Source organism: Passer domesticus, chromosome 8 (assembly GCF_036417665.1).
Source record: "Passer domesticus isolate bPasDom1 chromosome 8, bPasDom1.hap1, whole genome shotgun sequence".
NCBI classification, from domain to species: Eukaryota; Metazoa; Chordata; class Aves; order Passeriformes; family Passeridae; genus Passer; species Passer domesticus.
In genome coordinates this window covers 25,900,195-25,919,203 of record NC_087481.1, presented here as the reverse complement: position 1 = coordinate 25,919,203, position 19,009 = coordinate 25,900,195, and the positions used below count along the sequence as shown (strand labels likewise).

Sequence of the window (19,009 nt, the reverse complement as noted above, 5' to 3'; positions counted from 1 at the left end):
AGTCTCTGCTGAGGGTTTTAGTGTTTTGGGATTTTTTCCCCTGCTACATGTCTGTCAGACTGAGCAAGGTGCTCACTTTGACCTGAATAAAGCAAAACTGAGTCACAGCTGAAAAAGGCACCATTCCTTGTCTGCACTTATCCCACCCCATCAGGGATTCCAGCCTGAAACACCTCAGGAAGGAAAGATAACAGCAAAGAAATAAAAGCTCTCATGTTTGTAAACTGTGCATTACCCATTCAAAATACAAACGCTGTGTTACTGTGCCAAAACAGACTAAGGAAGAACACCACTGTGCACCTGTAATGTCAGACCCCAGTGTGACACCAGGGCAGCAGCTGCAGCTTGGAACCAAGAACATCCTTTAAATCCAACTCACACGTTCATATTCCCCCCACTGCCAAAACCTACCACAAATGCAAGGCAGAGAAAATTTTGTAAAGCATGATGAGGTTTTTTTTGTTGTTTTTCAAAAATTATTCAGAACAATTACACTGAGCAGCACTTGTCCCAGATACTTGACCTGCTACAGAATATCAGCCAAGTCCCTGCTCAGCCAGGGCAGCCCACAAGCCTGGAATAAATCCACCTTAGGCAAGGCAAAAACATTAATTCCATCAGATACTTGAGAGTATTCCTTGCAGGAACAAGACAAGCCATGGAAGGCTTCTCCATGAACTCCACCCCTCACCCTTGGACTGGTCAGAGAGGAGACAGAGGCCAGGGGGTCCCACTGAAGGGTCTGTGTGTTTGCACAGGCTGAAGTTGGTGCACAAATGATTTTCTGCTCAGCCACAATGGCACAGAACTGAGCAAGAGACTGCCAGTTATCCAAAATGTACAGCTGGTACATAAATACAGGCCCAGCCCACAGTTTCAGGCTGTCAACAAAAACCTCAGCACGCTCCCTGGAGAAGCAAGTCAGGGATGTCCCAGCAGCAAAGGAGGGTGCAGGAAGGATTAATTGTCATAGTACTCAGAGGTTCTACAAGCAGCAGACAAACACTCATCCAGTAAAGCCATGAATGTAAATCCATCCTCCTGCTCTTGCTGTTTATAGCCTCCAGCAGAAGCCATAGAGCTATAAAAACTCCCTCATTACCACCTGCTCAGCCTTCAGTAAACTGAGTATCTTCAAAAGAGGAAAGACAAACCCACCCCAAGAAGGAACATCTTGCCAAACTGGCTCTGGCTGACTGTGAGATAATCCCACAGAGAATTAAACTGTGCATTCTGGGCTGGAGGCACAGGAGGGAAAGGAGGAGTCAGTCCTACACCAGGAAAGCTGAATTTATTTGCCATTACATTATTTGTCATTGAAAAAACTGCAGAATGCCATCACCTGCCAGGTCGAACGAGAGGAAGGTGAATAGCTTGACTGGTAAAAGCCAGGGTGCTGTAACCCAAAATGATTTTCTGCTCAAACACTCCTTGCTAGGAAAAACTCTCAATTACTTTCTCCTACTGGGCTGCCTGAATTGAAAGAAGAACGTGGTGTTTTGACAGTCCTTCAGAGGGGCAGACCATCAGCTCCTTTCAGTGTTCAGAAGCTTAACAGCCATCTAAGGCACTGGTACAGCCTGAAGAGGGACAATTATGATGATAACTCCCCTGAATCTGTCTAAATGAATCTGTCTAATGTTCCACAAAAGGAACACTTTAAATAAAAGCTTTCACGTGGGCAAATATCCAGCCAGTTCTCCAGCAAGACAGAGCTCTAAAAAACAATTTAATGATGAATGTGAATTATTAGACTTAAGAATTTTCCTGTACACTTAAAATCCCCTATGCAGAAAGGCAGAGGCCTATGATGAAATGAACTGCTCTCCATATCGACCTCATTCAGAAATGCCACAACAATTTCCCTTATCAGCAGATAATGAAAAACCTATAAACTCCCATCTCAACCATAGTCATTCATACTGCCTTTTCTGTTACTACTCAAAAATGTATCAGTCATTGCTAACCTTAAACAAATGCAGACTAATGCTGCTTTCTGAACAAATCCCACCTATTTTATCCCAAATTATTTTTCAGTCACACTTCCCCGTTAACAGGAAGATACATCCAATGTAGTCAAAACCCTTTTGGATTCAGGCACAATTTTTCAAGTTATTCTCCAACCACATTCCCAGCTCACACCTTTGATAGAGCTTTAAGAACAGATATTTCCTTTTTCCCTTTTGCATGTTGTGTACAGAGTCCCAGAAGTTGCTCGCCATGGACACTGAAACTTGAATCAATGATGATATTCAACACCTCTCAAAACCACCCCAGGAGCTGAAGTCTTTACTACCCAAGACTTCCAGGTTTTTATTTTCATGCTGGCAGACAAAAGGGTGAAGATCAGGATGAGAAAATAGGGAAGGGAGGAACAGAAAGATGCCAGCAAAGAACAAGTAACAGGGCAGGGGTGGGAGGCAAGCGGTGAACAACTCATTAGTCAGGCAGGAGTTGAATTAAAGCGTGAAAAGAACAGCACTGCCCAACTCCAAAACGCACTTACCTGGCACTGGAAGTATCCAGCCCCAGAACTCAGGCACCTCAAGACAAATAAAGATTTACAAGGCCTTAAGCAACCTGAGGTGGCATCAAATCCCCCAAAAAGGTGCAAGCTGCCAAGCTGCAAGGACTCCTCCAACAAAAAACCACCCAGTCATTCCCAACAACTGTTCAGGTTTACGGCTGATTAACAGCCATAAGGAAAACTTGCAAAATTTGACCTCCTTCCAGCTTGAACAATGACTAAGCCACGATAAGGATAAATCAAAAGATCTTAACTTCCTTCAGGATGAGTTAATTCTTCAATCTAGAAGTTCCCAGTGCAGAAACCCACAGGGGTGTGCTCAGCCACCAAGACATGGGCAAGCAAATCCCAGCCCCAACACCACTTGGAACCCACCAGCTGTGGGCAGTTAACCTCTTCCGTGCCCATCAGAAGATTATTAGCCCCAGCTGAAAGTCCTAATTGGCTGCAATTTCAGCTAAGAACTCAGCCATGGTAACTCTTCAAACCACAATTCCACCCACTGGTACTTGGATTTATCCCAGTGCCTTTTAAACCTTGAATCATCGGACTGTGAATTTCATTTTTTTATTCACCCCAGCTCTCACGTGGTCACAGTGCCACCAAAATCATCCAGGAGCTGTGCCCCATGCTCAGGCTCAGCTTCCACACCCTGCCGGGCAAAAGGAGGAAAGGGAAACCTATTCCATGAACTCGTTTTGAAGAGGGAATATCTCCATTAATTACATCTAATTAAACCACCAATGTACACCTGAAGTAACACCCAGTCCCAGGGGGTCACTCGGGCACTAAACCCTGGATTTTTGCTGGCATTACACAGAAACTTCCAAGAAATCCACACATATTTATTTTGAAAAGAACTTAAGTTTTTTAGGTTTTTTTATCTTGAAAAGGACTTAAGTTTTTAACCATTTTTAGTGTTGTTGAAACAGGCAACTTTGCTACCCCTTCAACAACAGGGATGGCTCCTCAGCAGTTCTTGTTCAGGTGATTAAAACTGCAAGCAAATTAATTAACTCTTTTTACACAAAATTAACATTCAGTGTTACAAGCTGGATTTTCATCGTTTGCTGATAAATATTTCTGCTGCAGCAGCCCTACTCCTGATTGTTAAGTATTTTTAAGACCCCACAGAAACTAGCATGAAAAAAACAAGACACATACAAGTTCAGGTTTAGTCCAATTTTGTCATGAGAAAAGCAACTTGACATTTTTAAGAAAGCCTTGCACAAAACAGCTGCCAGTGACAACTGTTTAGCCTTCTGTCTCTAGGAAAAGCCAGATAATCCTGCCCACATTATTTCCTTGAAAAGGTGACAGCAGAATTTTAATATTGACCTCTTTGTTAGCTTGAAAACCAAGAATAAAACTGACTTTATACACAAAAAGGAGACATTTTTTATCACCATATCCAGCACCCTAGCACACACAATCCAAGCAGCAGACAAATATTTGCGTGCCTTCACCTTTATTTACTTTATCCAACCACTTGCATACTTTAAAAAGCATTTCTTTGTCCCTTACCCTACCAATATAAGACTCATTCTGATCTAAGTAGTCACATAACCAAGACACCAAGCTGGTTGTGAAACTTCCCAATTTTTCTCCTGAACTGAGACTTTTTCATGGCCTTACTACTAAAGTATAAACATAAGGAAAGTGATATTTAAGTAACTAAAGTATATACAAAGATATGAGGCACCAAAACCATCCCTGACATAGTTTTCAACTTTGTTAGGAACTCCCTGTGAGGTGTGGGGAAAGGCTGGAGAAGAAAACAAAGCTTGGAAGGCAAAAACCTCACTGCCCCCAGGTCTGTCCTGGTGGCAAGTGGTGAATTCTCTCTCTACAACAAGTTAACTCCCACCAGGGTGGGCTGTCACCCACTGCCCAGCTGGCTCTGACCTGGGCACTGAGCAAAGCTGCTGAGGCAGCACAAAAATCCCCACTGTGCTCCCCCTTGTGAATTGTTTTAAAAATCAAGTCCCCTGCTACAGGCTGGGAGAGGTGGGGATGTTCAGCCTGGAGAAGGAAAAGTTCCAGGGAAACCTGGAGTTCCTTCCATTTAAAAGGGGATTCTAAAAAAGAGGGAGAGTGACTTTCTACAATGCATGGAGTAAGAGGACAAGGGGGACTGGCTTCAAACCAACAGAGGGGAGATTTAGATGGGATTTTGGGGAGGAATTGTTCCCTGTGAGGGTGGGCAGGCCCTGGCACAGGGTGCCCAGAGCAGCTGTGGCTGCCCCTGGATCCCTGGCAGTGCCCAAGGCCAGGCTGGATGGGGCTGGGAGCAGCCTGTGATGGTGGAATCCAGCCCATAAATGGGGATGGGTTTTAAGGTCAGTGAGGGAAATGGATTTGTAGAGAATTTTCAAAGCCTGACAGGAGGCTCACATAGTGTGTGCTTCTGTATGCAAACCTTGAGATGAGAAATGCTGACTCAGAAATGCCACGGAACAGGACAGACATTGTGGAGAGAGAAATGGAACCAGAAACAAGTTCCAAAGGATGGCCTTGTAAAAAAGACTGGATACTTTGGAGAAATAGAGCTATGAAAGATGCACTTGCATGCATGTAGTGGGAGCCACGAGGGGCAGTTTTAGATGTTGGCTTTAAGGCATTTACAGCATGGTGTGGCTAAAGCTGACAGGCCAAGAAACACTTGGAATGTAATTAGGAAATAGCTTCTGATTGTGATGGTGTGAATTGTAACATCTGTATTGTCCCACCCTTCTAATGAGACTGAAAATGGAATAAAAGTTTTTAAAACACCTCTCAGTTGCCCAGCTCTGGGTCAGAAAAGGGCATAATCCAACACCTTCCAGCCCAGACCACTCTGGGGTTCTGTGATGCATTAGCAAAGCTGTTAATTCATTTAATCTCCATCCTAACGTTTGTGGATTAAAACATCAAAACTTGGTAAATAAATCTTTTCTAGACAGCACACAGAGAAAGTGCCCAGTTAAACAGTGCAGTGGTAGAAGAGGCACACAATAGCAGAAGGGACAAACTGCCCTCCTTGGAGGGGCTGGCGAGGAGGGACAGCTTCCCCAGGCAATAAGCAGCTCTGCCCTTCAAACTCTGCTCTTTCCTCAAGCACACACAAATTGCCTCCTTTTCTGCAGCAGCAACCACCCCTCACATACAAATCAAGCTCTAGCCCTGCTGCTCCAAAGCACAGCCCCAAGTGCAGGTTTTACCCCTCAGAGACACTTCCTAAAGCTCAGGAATGCAATAGAACGTTGGAATAGGTCATTATTTTTTATGGCCATGCTGCAGAAGTGGAATTTTTATGGCTGGTATTATCAGTTGAAGGAAAACTGCTCTGAAAACACAGTTGTAGATTAAGTGTTATATATCTATACAGAGTAAATGTAACACTAATTACATTTTTCCCCCATTTAGTGGCATTAAATCACAATCCATTCCTACTTATCCCCCAGGAAGCCACATAAGCTACATTAAGACACCCAGTTCCCAGCCAGCCCAGTGTCCGTCTGTCCATCTGAGGGATGCTCACCAGCTAAACCTCCTTCTTCACAGCTCACACTTGCAACAGGAACTACTCTGCAATCCCAAAGAGAGTTTCCAAATGGCAAATTTAATGTCAGAGGCCAAAAGTCCTCCAAGAGGTCCAAACAGCCCTTTGCTTTGGAAGGGACTCACAATCAGTGCTCAAAGGGCAGCGATTCTTAGAAACTAAATATTTACTGACAAAAACCCTGAGAGAATCCCCACAGCCACCTCAGCCTTCCCTGAAAAACTCTTCTGCATCCAGGAAGGACTCATGAAGGCAAATCATCTGCTTGCACAGGAACTGCAAAAATTCCTTCTTCTGAGGCCCCTCTGCCAGCGGAGACCACGGAGCTACCCCGGGGCCACCCTGCAGCTGCTGCACCCCAACCACGGTGACCCTCCTGGAGAGCCACCAGCTGCTCCTGCTGCACCCCTGTGCTGGCTGGGGGACATGGAAACAGCTTTTGCCATCCTCCAAGACAAATATTAACTCTCCCCACAGCAAAGAGGTGAAAATCAGAGCATCCTGCAACTGCAGCATCAGTGAGGTTCTGCATGGTCCAGTGTTCTCAGCTGATGGACGCCAGGCCAAGCAGCTCTTTGCCAAAAAAAAAAAAAAAAAAAAAAAAAAAAAAAAAAAATTTGAGGAAACCAAGAGAGGGTAAAAAAACTTCATGGTGTTCCTAAAACTCAAAAGATACAAGTAATTTTTCACTGTCTTGACTGTGAAATAATCAGCAAAACGTAACGAAATTAGAAAAGGACAAGAAAGCTGGAAGTATTTTGAGGCTGAAGCTCTGCTCAGTTCACTGCCTGGGATTTGTTAGCAGTATCCATTTAAACCTGCACTCTGCCAGATTACTGTCTCACTGACACTAATTCCAGATTATTTTTCTAAACTAGGATAATCTTAACACAAGCACAGTAAAGAGCAGATGTTTGTCTGGAAATCAGATCTCTTCAAAGCTGTCTTTTAAATATCAGTTGCAACCTATTGTGAGTGAAAACTGTCCCCAGAAGTCTGAGGTTCCCCCAAAACCTCTCAGTGGAAGCAACAATTTGGTCCCAAACTAATCACCAGGCAAAGGTCTGAAGGAGATGATTCAACCAACTGTGCTCTCAAACATGGTTGTTTAATTTTTGCTATCTCACTTGCATTCTCTTACAATTTTTTTGCTAACTATTGATCAAAAAATTCATTTGTAGAAATGTAAAACCATGCAGAGAGGGATTAAGGGTTCATGCTGGCTGAAGCAGAGATTTTACACTTCTAAATAGCCTGCTTGGGTTTGTGCCTTAGAAACTAAACTTGGTGAAGACAGAAGAAAAGGGGGAGGACAGGGAGAAAGTTATTTATCACCGGAGGCTCTGGAGTGCTAAATCAGCACATCACATAAAATTAATCTTGTTGGCTACTGGTCCTCAGCCCTACTAAGAAAAAAAGAAACTAGCAGCTTCAGCAGCGAAGGGGCACACATTTTATTCAACTTTGTTATTTAAATCCTACCTGAATATTACTTAAAAGCTTTTCTATAACGGAAATAGCTTAAGAACAGCAGCTCAACAAAAAGCAGGTGATTTTCACTCTCACAGGAGGCCAACGTTCCCATCTCCTCTCTCCTGGACACAAGGGTTAATATACTGTGTTCAACCTCTGAGCTTCATAGCCCCACACTAATTACTGAGGACAGGGAAAGAAAATTAATGGCTGGTCAGAGGTGTGGGCAGAAATGAAGAAAGTGTCTAGTCAGAGCCTGGTTATTCTTCTCCTATCAGATTATCTACCTGGAAAAGTCACATCACAATTAAAGCTGCAAACAGCAATTATAACTGTTAAGAGTTAAGACTTCTCATCAAGGTTGTGCTTCTTCAGTCTCTTGTGAAAAAGTGCAATTAATATCCCCAAAATTACTTGGTAGTCTTGTTCTCACAGCAAGGAGGAGGGGAAAAAAAAACCCAGTTATTTCTGGTTTACATAATATAATCCAATATATATTAATATATATATTATATGTTATATACAATCCAATTGTTAGACATGTATTGATATTAATTATTGCAAGATAAAAGCCTTGGCACAGGGAAAAACACTGTGTTTATCATTATGGGTACACTGTTAAACAAGGAGGGGAAAGTAACCTTGCAGCAACAGCATCAGAAAGACCAAGGGATGAGCAAGAGCAGCATCTTTGCACCAAAATTCCCAGAATATAAATCAGGAATCCAGAAGTCACTGAAATGCTTCCATGCCCATTCAAATTCCTGTACTTATTACAATAATAGTGATAGATGGCAACAGCTGAAGTGCATCCTATTTTTCATCTACCTTCTTCCCACCCCCACTATTTTTGATTGTCTGCCTGCAGCTGTCCTTTCCCTTGATTTTAGGAAATATCCACCTTCCCAGGGAGTCTGTGGGATTTATTCACATGGATCAGCAAATTACCCAGTTGACTTTGAATATCACACAACTTGAACTTCATTAACTGATTGCAAAAACGTGAAGTTATTCTACTCACAACGTCCTCTCAACCTGGGTGATGCTCTTCAGACCTACAAGGAAATAGGCAGATATTTTTCACAGCAAGAGCTGGAAGGGTTTTGCACTCAGGTAATATGCAATAAATCAAAATTTCTCTACTAAGAAGTTGCATGGATTTCTCTCATGTTTATTTACAAGCTCTTCATGCATCTCAAACAGCCAAGAGAAGTTGGGGGACTCAGCAAAACACCAGAGCAGTAGAAGGAAAATACAATAACAGCAGCAACAACAAAAAAAAAAACAAAACAAAAACAAAGACAATCAAAAAACTCAAACAAACAAACAAAGTATTTTCTTCTATTTTGACTGTTCTATTTCTTCAGAAACCAGACTGAGGTAAATCTGGCCATGGGAAAAGCCTCACATAAGTCAGTGATCACCAGGACTGAAAATGAATATTAAGGTTCAAGCAGCACAGAGATGAAATCGGAGCTGGAGAACTGTGGCTGTAAACACAACCCATAAAATTCAAGTTTAATCACTTAGGATTAAATAAGTTTCATGCATATTACTGCCAGTGGTCAGCCAAGCTGTTCTCTAGCAGCTCTGTTATTTACAGCTATTAAATAACTGTATTAAAGTGTTCCAGAGAATGCTTTTTCCAAGGCAAATCATGGCCAAAATAATATACATTTAAAACTATCCCACGCTCACAAATGGCAAAAAAAGGGGAAATACACTTGAGAACTAAATTAGCCTAATCTAAAAACAACTCTTGGGATGCTAGTTGGTATTATAAAAATGAAAAGCATGACAATGGAAGGCTGAAAGCTTTACTATTATTTTTTTATTAGTTTTCTTTAGAAAAGCTTGGAGAAGGCAGACTAACAGAGCTGGAACACGTTAAAATACATTACCAGAAAACAGTCAGAGGAGGGGTTTTGGGGGGTGTTCAGTGGAAAGGAGGTAAGGGATGGCTTAAGTCTTTAGCCAAGGAAATTGAGAAAACATGGACTTGACACCCAGCCAGTGGGGTCTCCAGCTCCTCAGTGGGATGGCAGAGCTAGGGCAGGACTTCAGCTTTCAGGCCATGTGTTTCCACATTCCCAAGGCTGTAAGGAAGCTTGGAAGTGTCTGTGAGTCAGAATCCTGCCTGGAGCATCCTCAGCTCCTGCAGGAGGTGAGCAGAGCTCTGCCTGTGCCACGAAACCCATGCACGGATACCCAGGGAATATCAGGGTATTCCTGCGATTCCATCTGCGTGGAAATCCACACAAATTATGTAAAGACTGCCCTGAAAACTACTGTGGTGCTTTGACATTGGAATTCCAAGAACAAACAGCCCTCTCTGGTGCACTCTTATATAAAATGTCAGGCTAATCACAGCGATTCAGCTTTGAGTGCTGCCAAATGTCCTAAACTGAAGGAAAAATGGGAGTTACAGTGTTGAGGATGAGTCAGTTACACACCTACCCCTCTACAAAAGGACAAATGAAGAAATAAATGACATCTGACTGACCACAACAACAAACAGTTCCTCAGGAACACACAGGGCTTGCTTTAAATCCCCAAAGCCACGCTGCTCTAGGCATAGGTGTTCCTGTGCTTGCTTTCCACTGAAACTGGAATAATTCAGGGAACAACCTCAAGGAGGACCACTGCATCAAACTGGAGTCTGATTATTGTTAAAAAAAAAAAGCCCAAATCTCTTTTCTGAGCCACCAGGAGCAGGTTTTTTTTACTTGCAGAAAGAAGTAGGTCATGAAAGCAGCAGCTCCACCGAATTCCCTGCCCCAGATGCAGAGCCCTGGGTGCTGCACACAAACTGGAGCTGTGTGTTCCAGCGTGCTTGCAGTGGGAGAGGAGGCATCCTGCAGAGGATGCCATGTGTGTACCACCGACTGCAAATGGAAAAAAACACCATCCAGCACCAGCAAAGGAGCTGCTGCGCAGAGGAAAACTGAATGGTGTGCAGGGACAGTCACCAGAAACAACCCACCTTTGGGGAAAGATGAAAAAAAAACCCCAACATCTGTTAAAAAATGTTATTTACAAAACAATTCATTTCACAAGTGCATAGTATCGGTGCTCTTCTCAAAATCCTGACTTCCTTGCCAGCTCAAAAAACCATATCTGTGTGGTGTCATATCCTGCCCTGCTCAATAATGAGGTACTTTGTGAAACTATTTGTTTAAAATTACTCTCTTGAGCACTAAATGCCAAGAGGAAATATGGAAATGCTCGCTCCCACACACACGAGCGGCTGATTCCAAACCATGATTTGTTTTCCACGAGAACATGTGTGAATCTGAGTCACAGTCTTTGTCTTTGGACAAAATTATCCTTAAAATAAAATCCATCTTTGCACTCTTCAACTCCGTGGTCAGAGAAATCGGTGGCTTTTTGGCTTCAGGCCAAAGCTGTGTTTTGGACCATCAGTTTCTGTTACTTAGCAATGAGACTCACATCACCCAGCCCGGCAAGGAGGAACGGATGTCTCAGCACTTGCAGTGGTTTCCCTCCCTTGCAGGTTTCCAGGCTCAAAAACAACACCAGTCCCCCTGTGTGATGCAGGGCACTGGCCACAGCCTGAACAAAAGCCAGCCTCAGAGGTTTTCCAGGCAGCTCACGAAACACAAGCACAGCTCATCTTGAGCAGGGAACAATTTTTAATCCATTCCCTTCATGCAGGAGGGAGTGTCTGGAGCTGGTTTCATTACTAGCAATATACACTGCTCGTGAAACAACTCTTCTCTCTTACCAGAGACACTGGCTTTGGGTCCCTTGAATCCCTTACACCAAAATCCAAGGGAAGGATCCCACTCTCCACTTAAACACAACACCCCCAAACTCGGGAGAAACCACACAGCGCTGAAGAGTGCAATTATCCAATCTACTCAATATTTAGACAATGAAATTTCTGTTGTCACTGCCTCGGGAAGAAGTCCCTGGGTAACAGGAATAGCCTTGCAGCAAGCAGGAGGCTCCCACTGGAGCATCACAAACGTGCCAGGCTCCCACCAAACCTTCAACTCACCCTTTCCCCCTCTGCAGGAAGCCAAGAGGATTTCCCAAGTCACATGATAAATCAGGGCATTTTCATTCCAAAAAAGGAATCACATTTTTCTCCCCCTGGGAAATCTCTGCAGTTTTTCAGCTCGCTGTTATTTCGGGGAGAAAATAACTTTTGCTGCCAGCTCTCCCTCCCATTTCCCCCCACCAGGAATCTTTGTGATGTTTGGGACAGGCTTCCAATTAATTTAAATGACTATTAAAAGGTTGCTGCTGTACTGCACATTCACAGTATGTGAGTTTTGTCTGGAAGCAGAAAACACAAGCAGGACGTGGGATATCAAATTCTTCTCAGAGGCAAGCATGAATAATGACAGAACAGTATTCATGCACGAAAATTTGGATAGAAAAAACATCATCCAGACCCCAGATATTATTTCTTAACACTCAAGCTGAAAAAAAAATCCCACATCACTCTTGTGATATCTTCGGCAGCCCATTTTCTCTTAATATCTTCATTTGTCAGAGTAGTACTTAAAATTGTCATTTTTGGAGTTGCTTTGCCAGGAAGAAAACTCATTCTCACTTAAGTCCAAACATCTAAGAAAAATGATGAGGCTAAATTACGAGGATGTATTTTTAAAGAATGGTTGAAGTGGAATGAATAACTATTTCCTCTTACAACAATCTGTCAGAACTAATTTCCTTCCTACTCTGATTCCATCTCACAATCTGCACCCCGGCCAGCAAACATCCTTTGGCTGCTCCTTCTGCAGGTTTCAGCTGCAAACCCAAAAGAGCTCAGCACCACCAGGGTCAGTCTGGGCAGAAGGAAACAAGGGTTTAAGAGAAGACTGACAATCACCCAGAGCTGCTTTTTGTGGTGGTTGCTCCCTTGTAGATCCTTCACAAGTTACATATCCGAGTGCAATTCCAGTTTTAATTATTCCAGCAGGGAGTGTCAAAGATTGAGAGTTTCCACATTGCATGGCAGTCCTTTCCTCCTGGGGAAGCCAACAAAAGCAAATTGCTGAAATGAGCTCTACATTTCCTAATTCCTTAAGAGCTGCCAAGAATGCAGAAAAAGATAGTGGACATGCTCTGTGTTTTACATGAGACAAAAGCCATACCCCACAGGCTCGTCCTGCTGGAAACTAATTCCACATCACACTGAAGTGCTGCTTATTTTCATCTTCATTAAGATGACATCTCATTTTGATGACCATTTGAGACCTTAATAACAGGGAGAAAACCCTCTGCAGAATCTTTAACAGCAGAAGCACAGGTCCTTTCATTTTCTGCATTAAATACTCAAGGACAAAATAGCCCTTAAAGCCTGATTGCTGTAGTTTGCCCTGGGAAAGTGAAAATATGATGAAATCCCCACCAGCAATATCACAGGGGGTCTCAAGAGCACTTCAGAAATAAGAAGTATGCCCCCATGGTGAGCTCAGGGAACACAGCTTCATCTAGTTTCAACAAATTTCAAATTTTTTAGTAGCACACTTACTCATCCTACCAGAAGCCACAGAAGTAAAAAGCAGCAGTAGAAATTTTAGGAGTGGCTGACCACCAACTGACACTGCAATAAACGAATAATTATTTTTTTTTTAAAATCAAGCCACCCAAATCTAAAACAATGTCTATATTTCCACAGACCTACAATCAAGAGAATAATTTAAATTGCATATTTGAGTCAGCTCAATGCTATTTTATAGAATGGCAAACTGGTGACTCATAGCACAAATCAGAAATTAAGTCATAAAAGTTATGTTTCACCCTCCAGACTGGGAGGAGCCTAACTTCACAGAAAGTTTCCTCTTTAAGATGAGTCTTAAAACAGCTTTAGAAAAAGAACAACTTCTTTCCTTCTTCACTTTCTAAGACTTGGCTCTGGTCAGGAGAGCTATACCCCTCCTGTCTGAGCACAGCTGAGAAACACTCCCCTTGTGGAAAAAGAACTGCCCTGAAATTTTTATATTAGTGACAGCATCAACTTGATCATGACTGTAACTTTCTTTCCCATCACAGACCCTGGATTCAAAGTATTATTTTTACTTTATTATTCCCATGGGATAAATAATACATGAAAAACGGTAACACCACCAAATAAATGTCAAAAAAACCCAAACCAACATCTAGTCCTCGTATTGTGCTCCTCTTTCACACAGAGAGCCCTGAAAGCGTGTTCCCTGAGTTTAGCCACTTTCATACATCCAAAAATTATTTGCTGGTCATCCCCTTTAGTACACATTTTTAATCATTCCTTGGAAAATCACAATCAGCAGTATGCCAGGTCAGGAAAACAGCAGTACAGTTAATTAAACAAGTCTGCCAGCTTCCATCCTCAGCAAAAACACACCTCAGAGTCTTCCAAGTCCCACCATCCCTGCCACTGCCTGAACTTCCCCTGACAATTTGCTTCAAGGGCCAGGCAACAATGGGACAATAAACTGCAGCTTTTGTGACAGAGAGGTGCTGGAACCCTGATGCTGAGAATTTTGGACTTTCTGTGCTGACAGGTACAGACCCCAAGAGAACACTGCATTGACCTGAGGCCATGGAGAAGGCTTCCAAAATGGAATGACAGAACTGGGATTGTGACTGTGGAGTTTGGATAGAAGTGGGTAATACCACAGGGTGGAAAACTTAGAGTTTAAGGGTTTATTATATAGTAATAGATATAAACAAGGTGGAGGTTTTAGGGCCATGGCTGATTCTTCTTCTTCACCTTCTTCTCTGGTTTGGGTGGTTTTGTGTAATTGGATAAAAAATTCCACATTGCAGCCAGGGGTGGATGGTTATTGGGTTAAAAGTAAAAATAATTCAGGTGTCATTTCTTAATTGGACAGTTTATCCTTAAAAAGCCTTGCAGAGAGAGAGAGATGGGGCTCCATTTTTAGTTTGTTAAAGTGCTGCAGAACCCAGGCTTTGTGAGACTATAATATAGATAAGAACTAATAAATATCTGGGTCCCAACAAGAAATACCATTTCACACATTTAATCCTGACCCTGGCAAAAAAGAAGCAAAGGCTCCTCATGTTTTGCCCTCAGGACTTGAGGTGGTCCCACAGGAAATTATGACCACACTACTGAGCTACAGCTTCTCTGGAAGTCAATGCTGCAGAGGAAAAAAAAAAACCACTAAATACACATTGTATCTATGGTGACTAAAGGACAGCTGCAGCAGGATGTCCCCTGCATCCTCCTCCTGGGGCTTATCCCATCTCTTCTTGGCGCAAGAGCAAGATCTTTGCAGGATAGAGTCTCCACTACATCCTCAAACCTGGGCCACCTGCACCAAAAATCCTACCTGGCTTGGAGGGTGGATCAGCACAGGTAACCCTGGTTCTCATCAGGAGCAGAAAGAAAACCTGCAGGTTGTCAAATACCTTCTCAAAATCCGACTGCAGCTCAGAGGGGTTCAGTTTTTCCTTCTTAGGCTTAGAAGAAGGCACTAGGAGTCAATATTCCTGATTTGCCCAGAGCTGCTAGAATGAGCTACCACAGGAATGCCACACACAGCCAAGCCCTTGATTTTCTATAGGTATTTTTGCACCAGCTGATTACATTCCAATCCAGCATAACTCAACCCCTGGCCACAGGCACCAGGAAATGCAGGAACAGGACTCTAATCTCTGCAGGAACAAAGCCACGAGGATTAGGTGTTCAACACACAAAAGCAGAGTGTTTCATTTAAGTATTTTGTCTACCTCCACATCACTGAAAACCATCTATAGCTTGTGAAGCTTTTCCAGGCCTGCTTCCCAGCCCCACTACACCTCAGCCCTTGGGAAGCTGCCCCTCAACTTCCACAGCACCTGGGACAAGCAGGAGACAGGAAAGGCCTTCCCTTGTTCCCTCAGGAAGTTTCCTTTGAGGAAAAGCCCACCTGAATCCTCTCTCCAGGCCCCTCATAGCTATGACAAGCTGCCCACCAGCGCGTGTGGCCTGCCACACATCACACCACTCCAAATACATTTGGGAGCTTGGCTTCCTTCACCCTCACATGTGTGTAGCCAAACAGGGCGACTGGAAACAGATGCAGCCTCTGATACTTCTGCTCCAAGTTCATTTATTCAGCTCTGTCACACTCTTCCAAGGCTGTGCATACCCAAGCCCCACTTGCTCCATGGTCAGGCCTCCTCACCCTGCCCAGCCATCCTGAAATGCACAACAACACCACACTCAGAGGGGAAATCTACAAATATACAAATAAAAACTTCCTTCTTCTTATCCCTACTCCAAAATCAGTGAACAAACTTCTCATTCAAGTTCCCTGCATCCCCCTCCGCAGACCTCTCACCCCTTGTGATCCTGTTCGGGACAGACTCGTGGTGCTCTCCCTACGGGATTGCTCCTGTGAACATCTCCATGCTGAGCCCACTGAGCTTTCCCAGCTCCCCCGCGTTTCAGAACTCTCAAGCAAGCTGTGAATGCTTCACTCGAGCCCTGTGTCCCCCAGTAGTGATGTACTCCCAACTGTTCCCTCATAATCCAAGTGTTTGTTCACCTCCTCGCCCTCTCTCCCATTTGGTGTTATCAAAACCTCCTCCTTTGTACTTCACCCATCTGGAGGAGCTTTTTTGTTTGTTTTACAGCTCTGTCTTCTCACAGTAATCTGCTCTACTGGTGCAGTTTCTTCCAGCATTATTTATATTGCTTTTGAAAGAACTCATCCATAAGACCATTTAGCATTTCCACCCTGTTTCAAAGAAAGCCCATTTAATTTATCACCTCTATGAGAAACCAGCCATCCTGAGAAATACCCAAGTAGAATTGATGGTACCAAAAACAACACTGCACAGACATACCTGATGTAACCACTCAATTAATTACCCACATATTATACAAACTCTTCCTACGTCTTTCCTAATTTAATCTATGGTGTCAGGAAGCTTGTACATCCCAGGCCCATCACAACAGGATCAATTTTTCATCAGTCATAACTGACTGATGTGAGCCTAACCTGTCCTAACCACCTCTGATAACAAAGACTGAACACCCTTCCCTGGAAATAATTCAGCATTCCACTGCTCTTATTGTCAGCAAAGTCTGCCAGCGCCTAACCAAACCCCTCTGCTCACACTCTGAGCCCATTCCTTCTCCCACCTGACGAGGATTTGTCTGGTTTTCTGCTTCCCCTTTGCAGCAACACTTCCTTTCAATTTCCTCTTTATTATGAAGAGCTCCAGTTCCTTAAATTTCTCCTCACAGATCATTAATTCCAGAATTCAGCTGCTCTCTCTCAGTGGTCTGCAGAGTTTCTCAAGTGCAGTGTGAGGGAAAGGATAACCCATCCCTGCTGTGAGGGGATAAACAGGCACATCACAGATGCTGCCAGGAGGAACTGCCAGCATCCTGGATCCCCACTCTTGGTTCTCAGGATTCCACCCAACCGACCTGCGCACAGCCTCCCTGTTGAAAAAACCCCAAAAACCAATGACTGCAACACCACAGCCAGGCTGCCAAGAATCAAACAGCACAGCCCAACTAAAGCCAGGAGGGCTTTCTAATCATCAGTGCCCAGGACACGAGCAAAATCCTCCTCCTTCCCCAAGCTCCTGAAGGAGACAGCTCTGACAGCAGGACTGTAACATGCCCACACCTCAGTCACGTCCGCTCGGTATCCTGGGCAAGCACAGGAGATTCACGGCTTTTAAATGATTTTTTTAAATAATTTTCTCACACATTTACTGTTCCACTTAGCCTAAGGAGTGAAACCAAGCCCGAATCCGAGTCTCCGTTAAATCAATCGCAAAGGTCAATTTAAATTTAGATAAATACAAATTACCTCCCAGGGCCACACCGCGAAAGTAGACAGCTCAAATATTAATTACGGACGCTGGAAAGGCCATTGCACACCTGAGCAGATGCCGGGACGAACCCTGCAGGGGTTAATCACACTTCACAAGCGGGAAGGAGCGCTCTGGGAATGCGGGACCGCCGGGATGGAGACACCCGATACGGACGGAACCCGGGGCATCCCCTGGCTGCCAAAACACACCGACAGCGCCGGCGGAACCGGCGGTACCCGGCACCAGCAGCTCCTCAAACAGCACCCGAGGGAGCACAGCGACGGATCCGCTGCTCCAGCGGAGCTCAGAGCCCGCTCCCACCCGGGGAATCCACGGACTGGCGGCTCCCGGAGTCCCGTGCTTACTTGTTCGGAGCAAAACAAGGCAGCGACAGGTGCACACCTCCGACAGAAGCTCCTTTAGAGGCAGCGCTAAAACACGCTGTGGCAAAAGCCAGAAGGATAACCCACGGCTACACACTGTTCTCTTAGTTTAACAAGAAAAAAAATAGGGAAAAAAAACCCTCCCGGTATTTTTAGCAAATCTTTCGAGCTCCAAGGCGCAACCTGCTGCCTTTACAGTTTTTTTTTCCGCGCTGAGACACACAGGAAAGCCGTGTGCTGCCAGTCCCCTCTTTTCCTGGCAAAGCCGCCAGGGGAAAGGCAGCGAACAGAGCCCGGCCAGCTTTGCCCCCGGCATGCGGGCAGCCCCCCGAGCGCCCCTCCCTCGGCTGACCTTGAGGGGGGGGCAGGAGAAGGGAGCAGAGGCAGAGCCGGAGAAGCGGCGCTGGCTGCCCGCTCGCTCGGTGCCGCTCCCGGCGGGGGCTCCGCGCCCCCCGCGCCCCCTCCCCTGCCGGCGGCCCCCAGCGCCACCTGCCGGCCGCGCCCCGCGCCCCCCGCCCCGGGAGCGCGGCCCCGAGCGCCGGGCAGCGCCGGCAGCACCGCCCGCTGCCGGAGCGGCGCGGGGCGGGCGGGCCACGGGCTGCCGCCGCCGGAGCGCGACCGGCGGAGCCGCGCTGCCGCCGCCCGCCGCCGCGCTCAAGTTTCACCCGCTGACGGTGCTAAGAATAACCGCGCAGCTGGCGGAGCCGGGAACCGCCGCGAAACCGCCGCGGAGCAGCCGCGAAGCCGGGGCCCCCGCGCCGCCCGCCGGCACCGCGCCCGCCTTCTGAAGGGCACACGACTGGCGCCTCACTCACCGTCCGGTGTCGCTGCTGCTGCTGCTGGCGGCGCCGGCCCAGCGCCGGGAAGCGGCCGGCGGCGGCGGTGAGCGCGGCGGGGCGGCGGCCGCAGAGGAGGAGCGGCAGCGCTCTGCCCGCCGTGGCCGCCATCGCGCCGCTGGAGCCGCCCCACGCTGCGGTGGCGGCGGCGGCGGCGGCGGCGGTGCTGCTGCCGCCCGGGCGGGGCGGGGCGGGAGCGCGGGGAGCGGCGGGGCGGGGCCAGCCGGCACCACTGGCCAATCACTGCGCTCCTCCGGCCGGCCCCGGGGCTGGCGCAGCCAATCGGCGTTGAGCGGGTGGGCGGCCCGGAGAGGAGATTGGCCGGTGGGCGGGGCTACGCGCGGGCCCGAGGGCAGGGAAACTCCTTGGCGGGGGCGCCGCGGGGCGTGGCCAAATATGGGCGTGGCCGAAAGGGGCGTGGCCGAATATGGGCAGGGCTAGGAGCGGGGAGACC

The 19,009-nt window shown here is 46.0% G+C and overlaps 1 protein-coding gene across 3 annotated transcripts in view; it reads right to left on the bottom strand.

Moving 5' to 3' along the window:
- The window catches only part of MCU (mitochondrial calcium uniporter), an 81,254-nt gene extending 62,522 nt beyond the window's left edge, over positions 1–18,732 (bottom strand). Inside the window, exon 1 of one of the 3 annotated variants that reach the window (XM_064429862.1) lies at positions 18,535–18,732. In XM_064429862.1, the coding sequence (XP_064285932.1) occupies positions 18,535–18,666 (132 nt within the window). In that variant the 5' untranslated portion in view covers positions 18,667–18,732. Of the gene's footprint in view, positions 1–2,902; positions 2,951–18,534 lie in introns of those variants that run through there. The other 2 variants (XM_064429863.1, XM_064429864.1) reach the window with 2 other exon arrangements.
- Between the last annotated feature and the right edge of the window lie 277 nt (positions 18,733–19,009).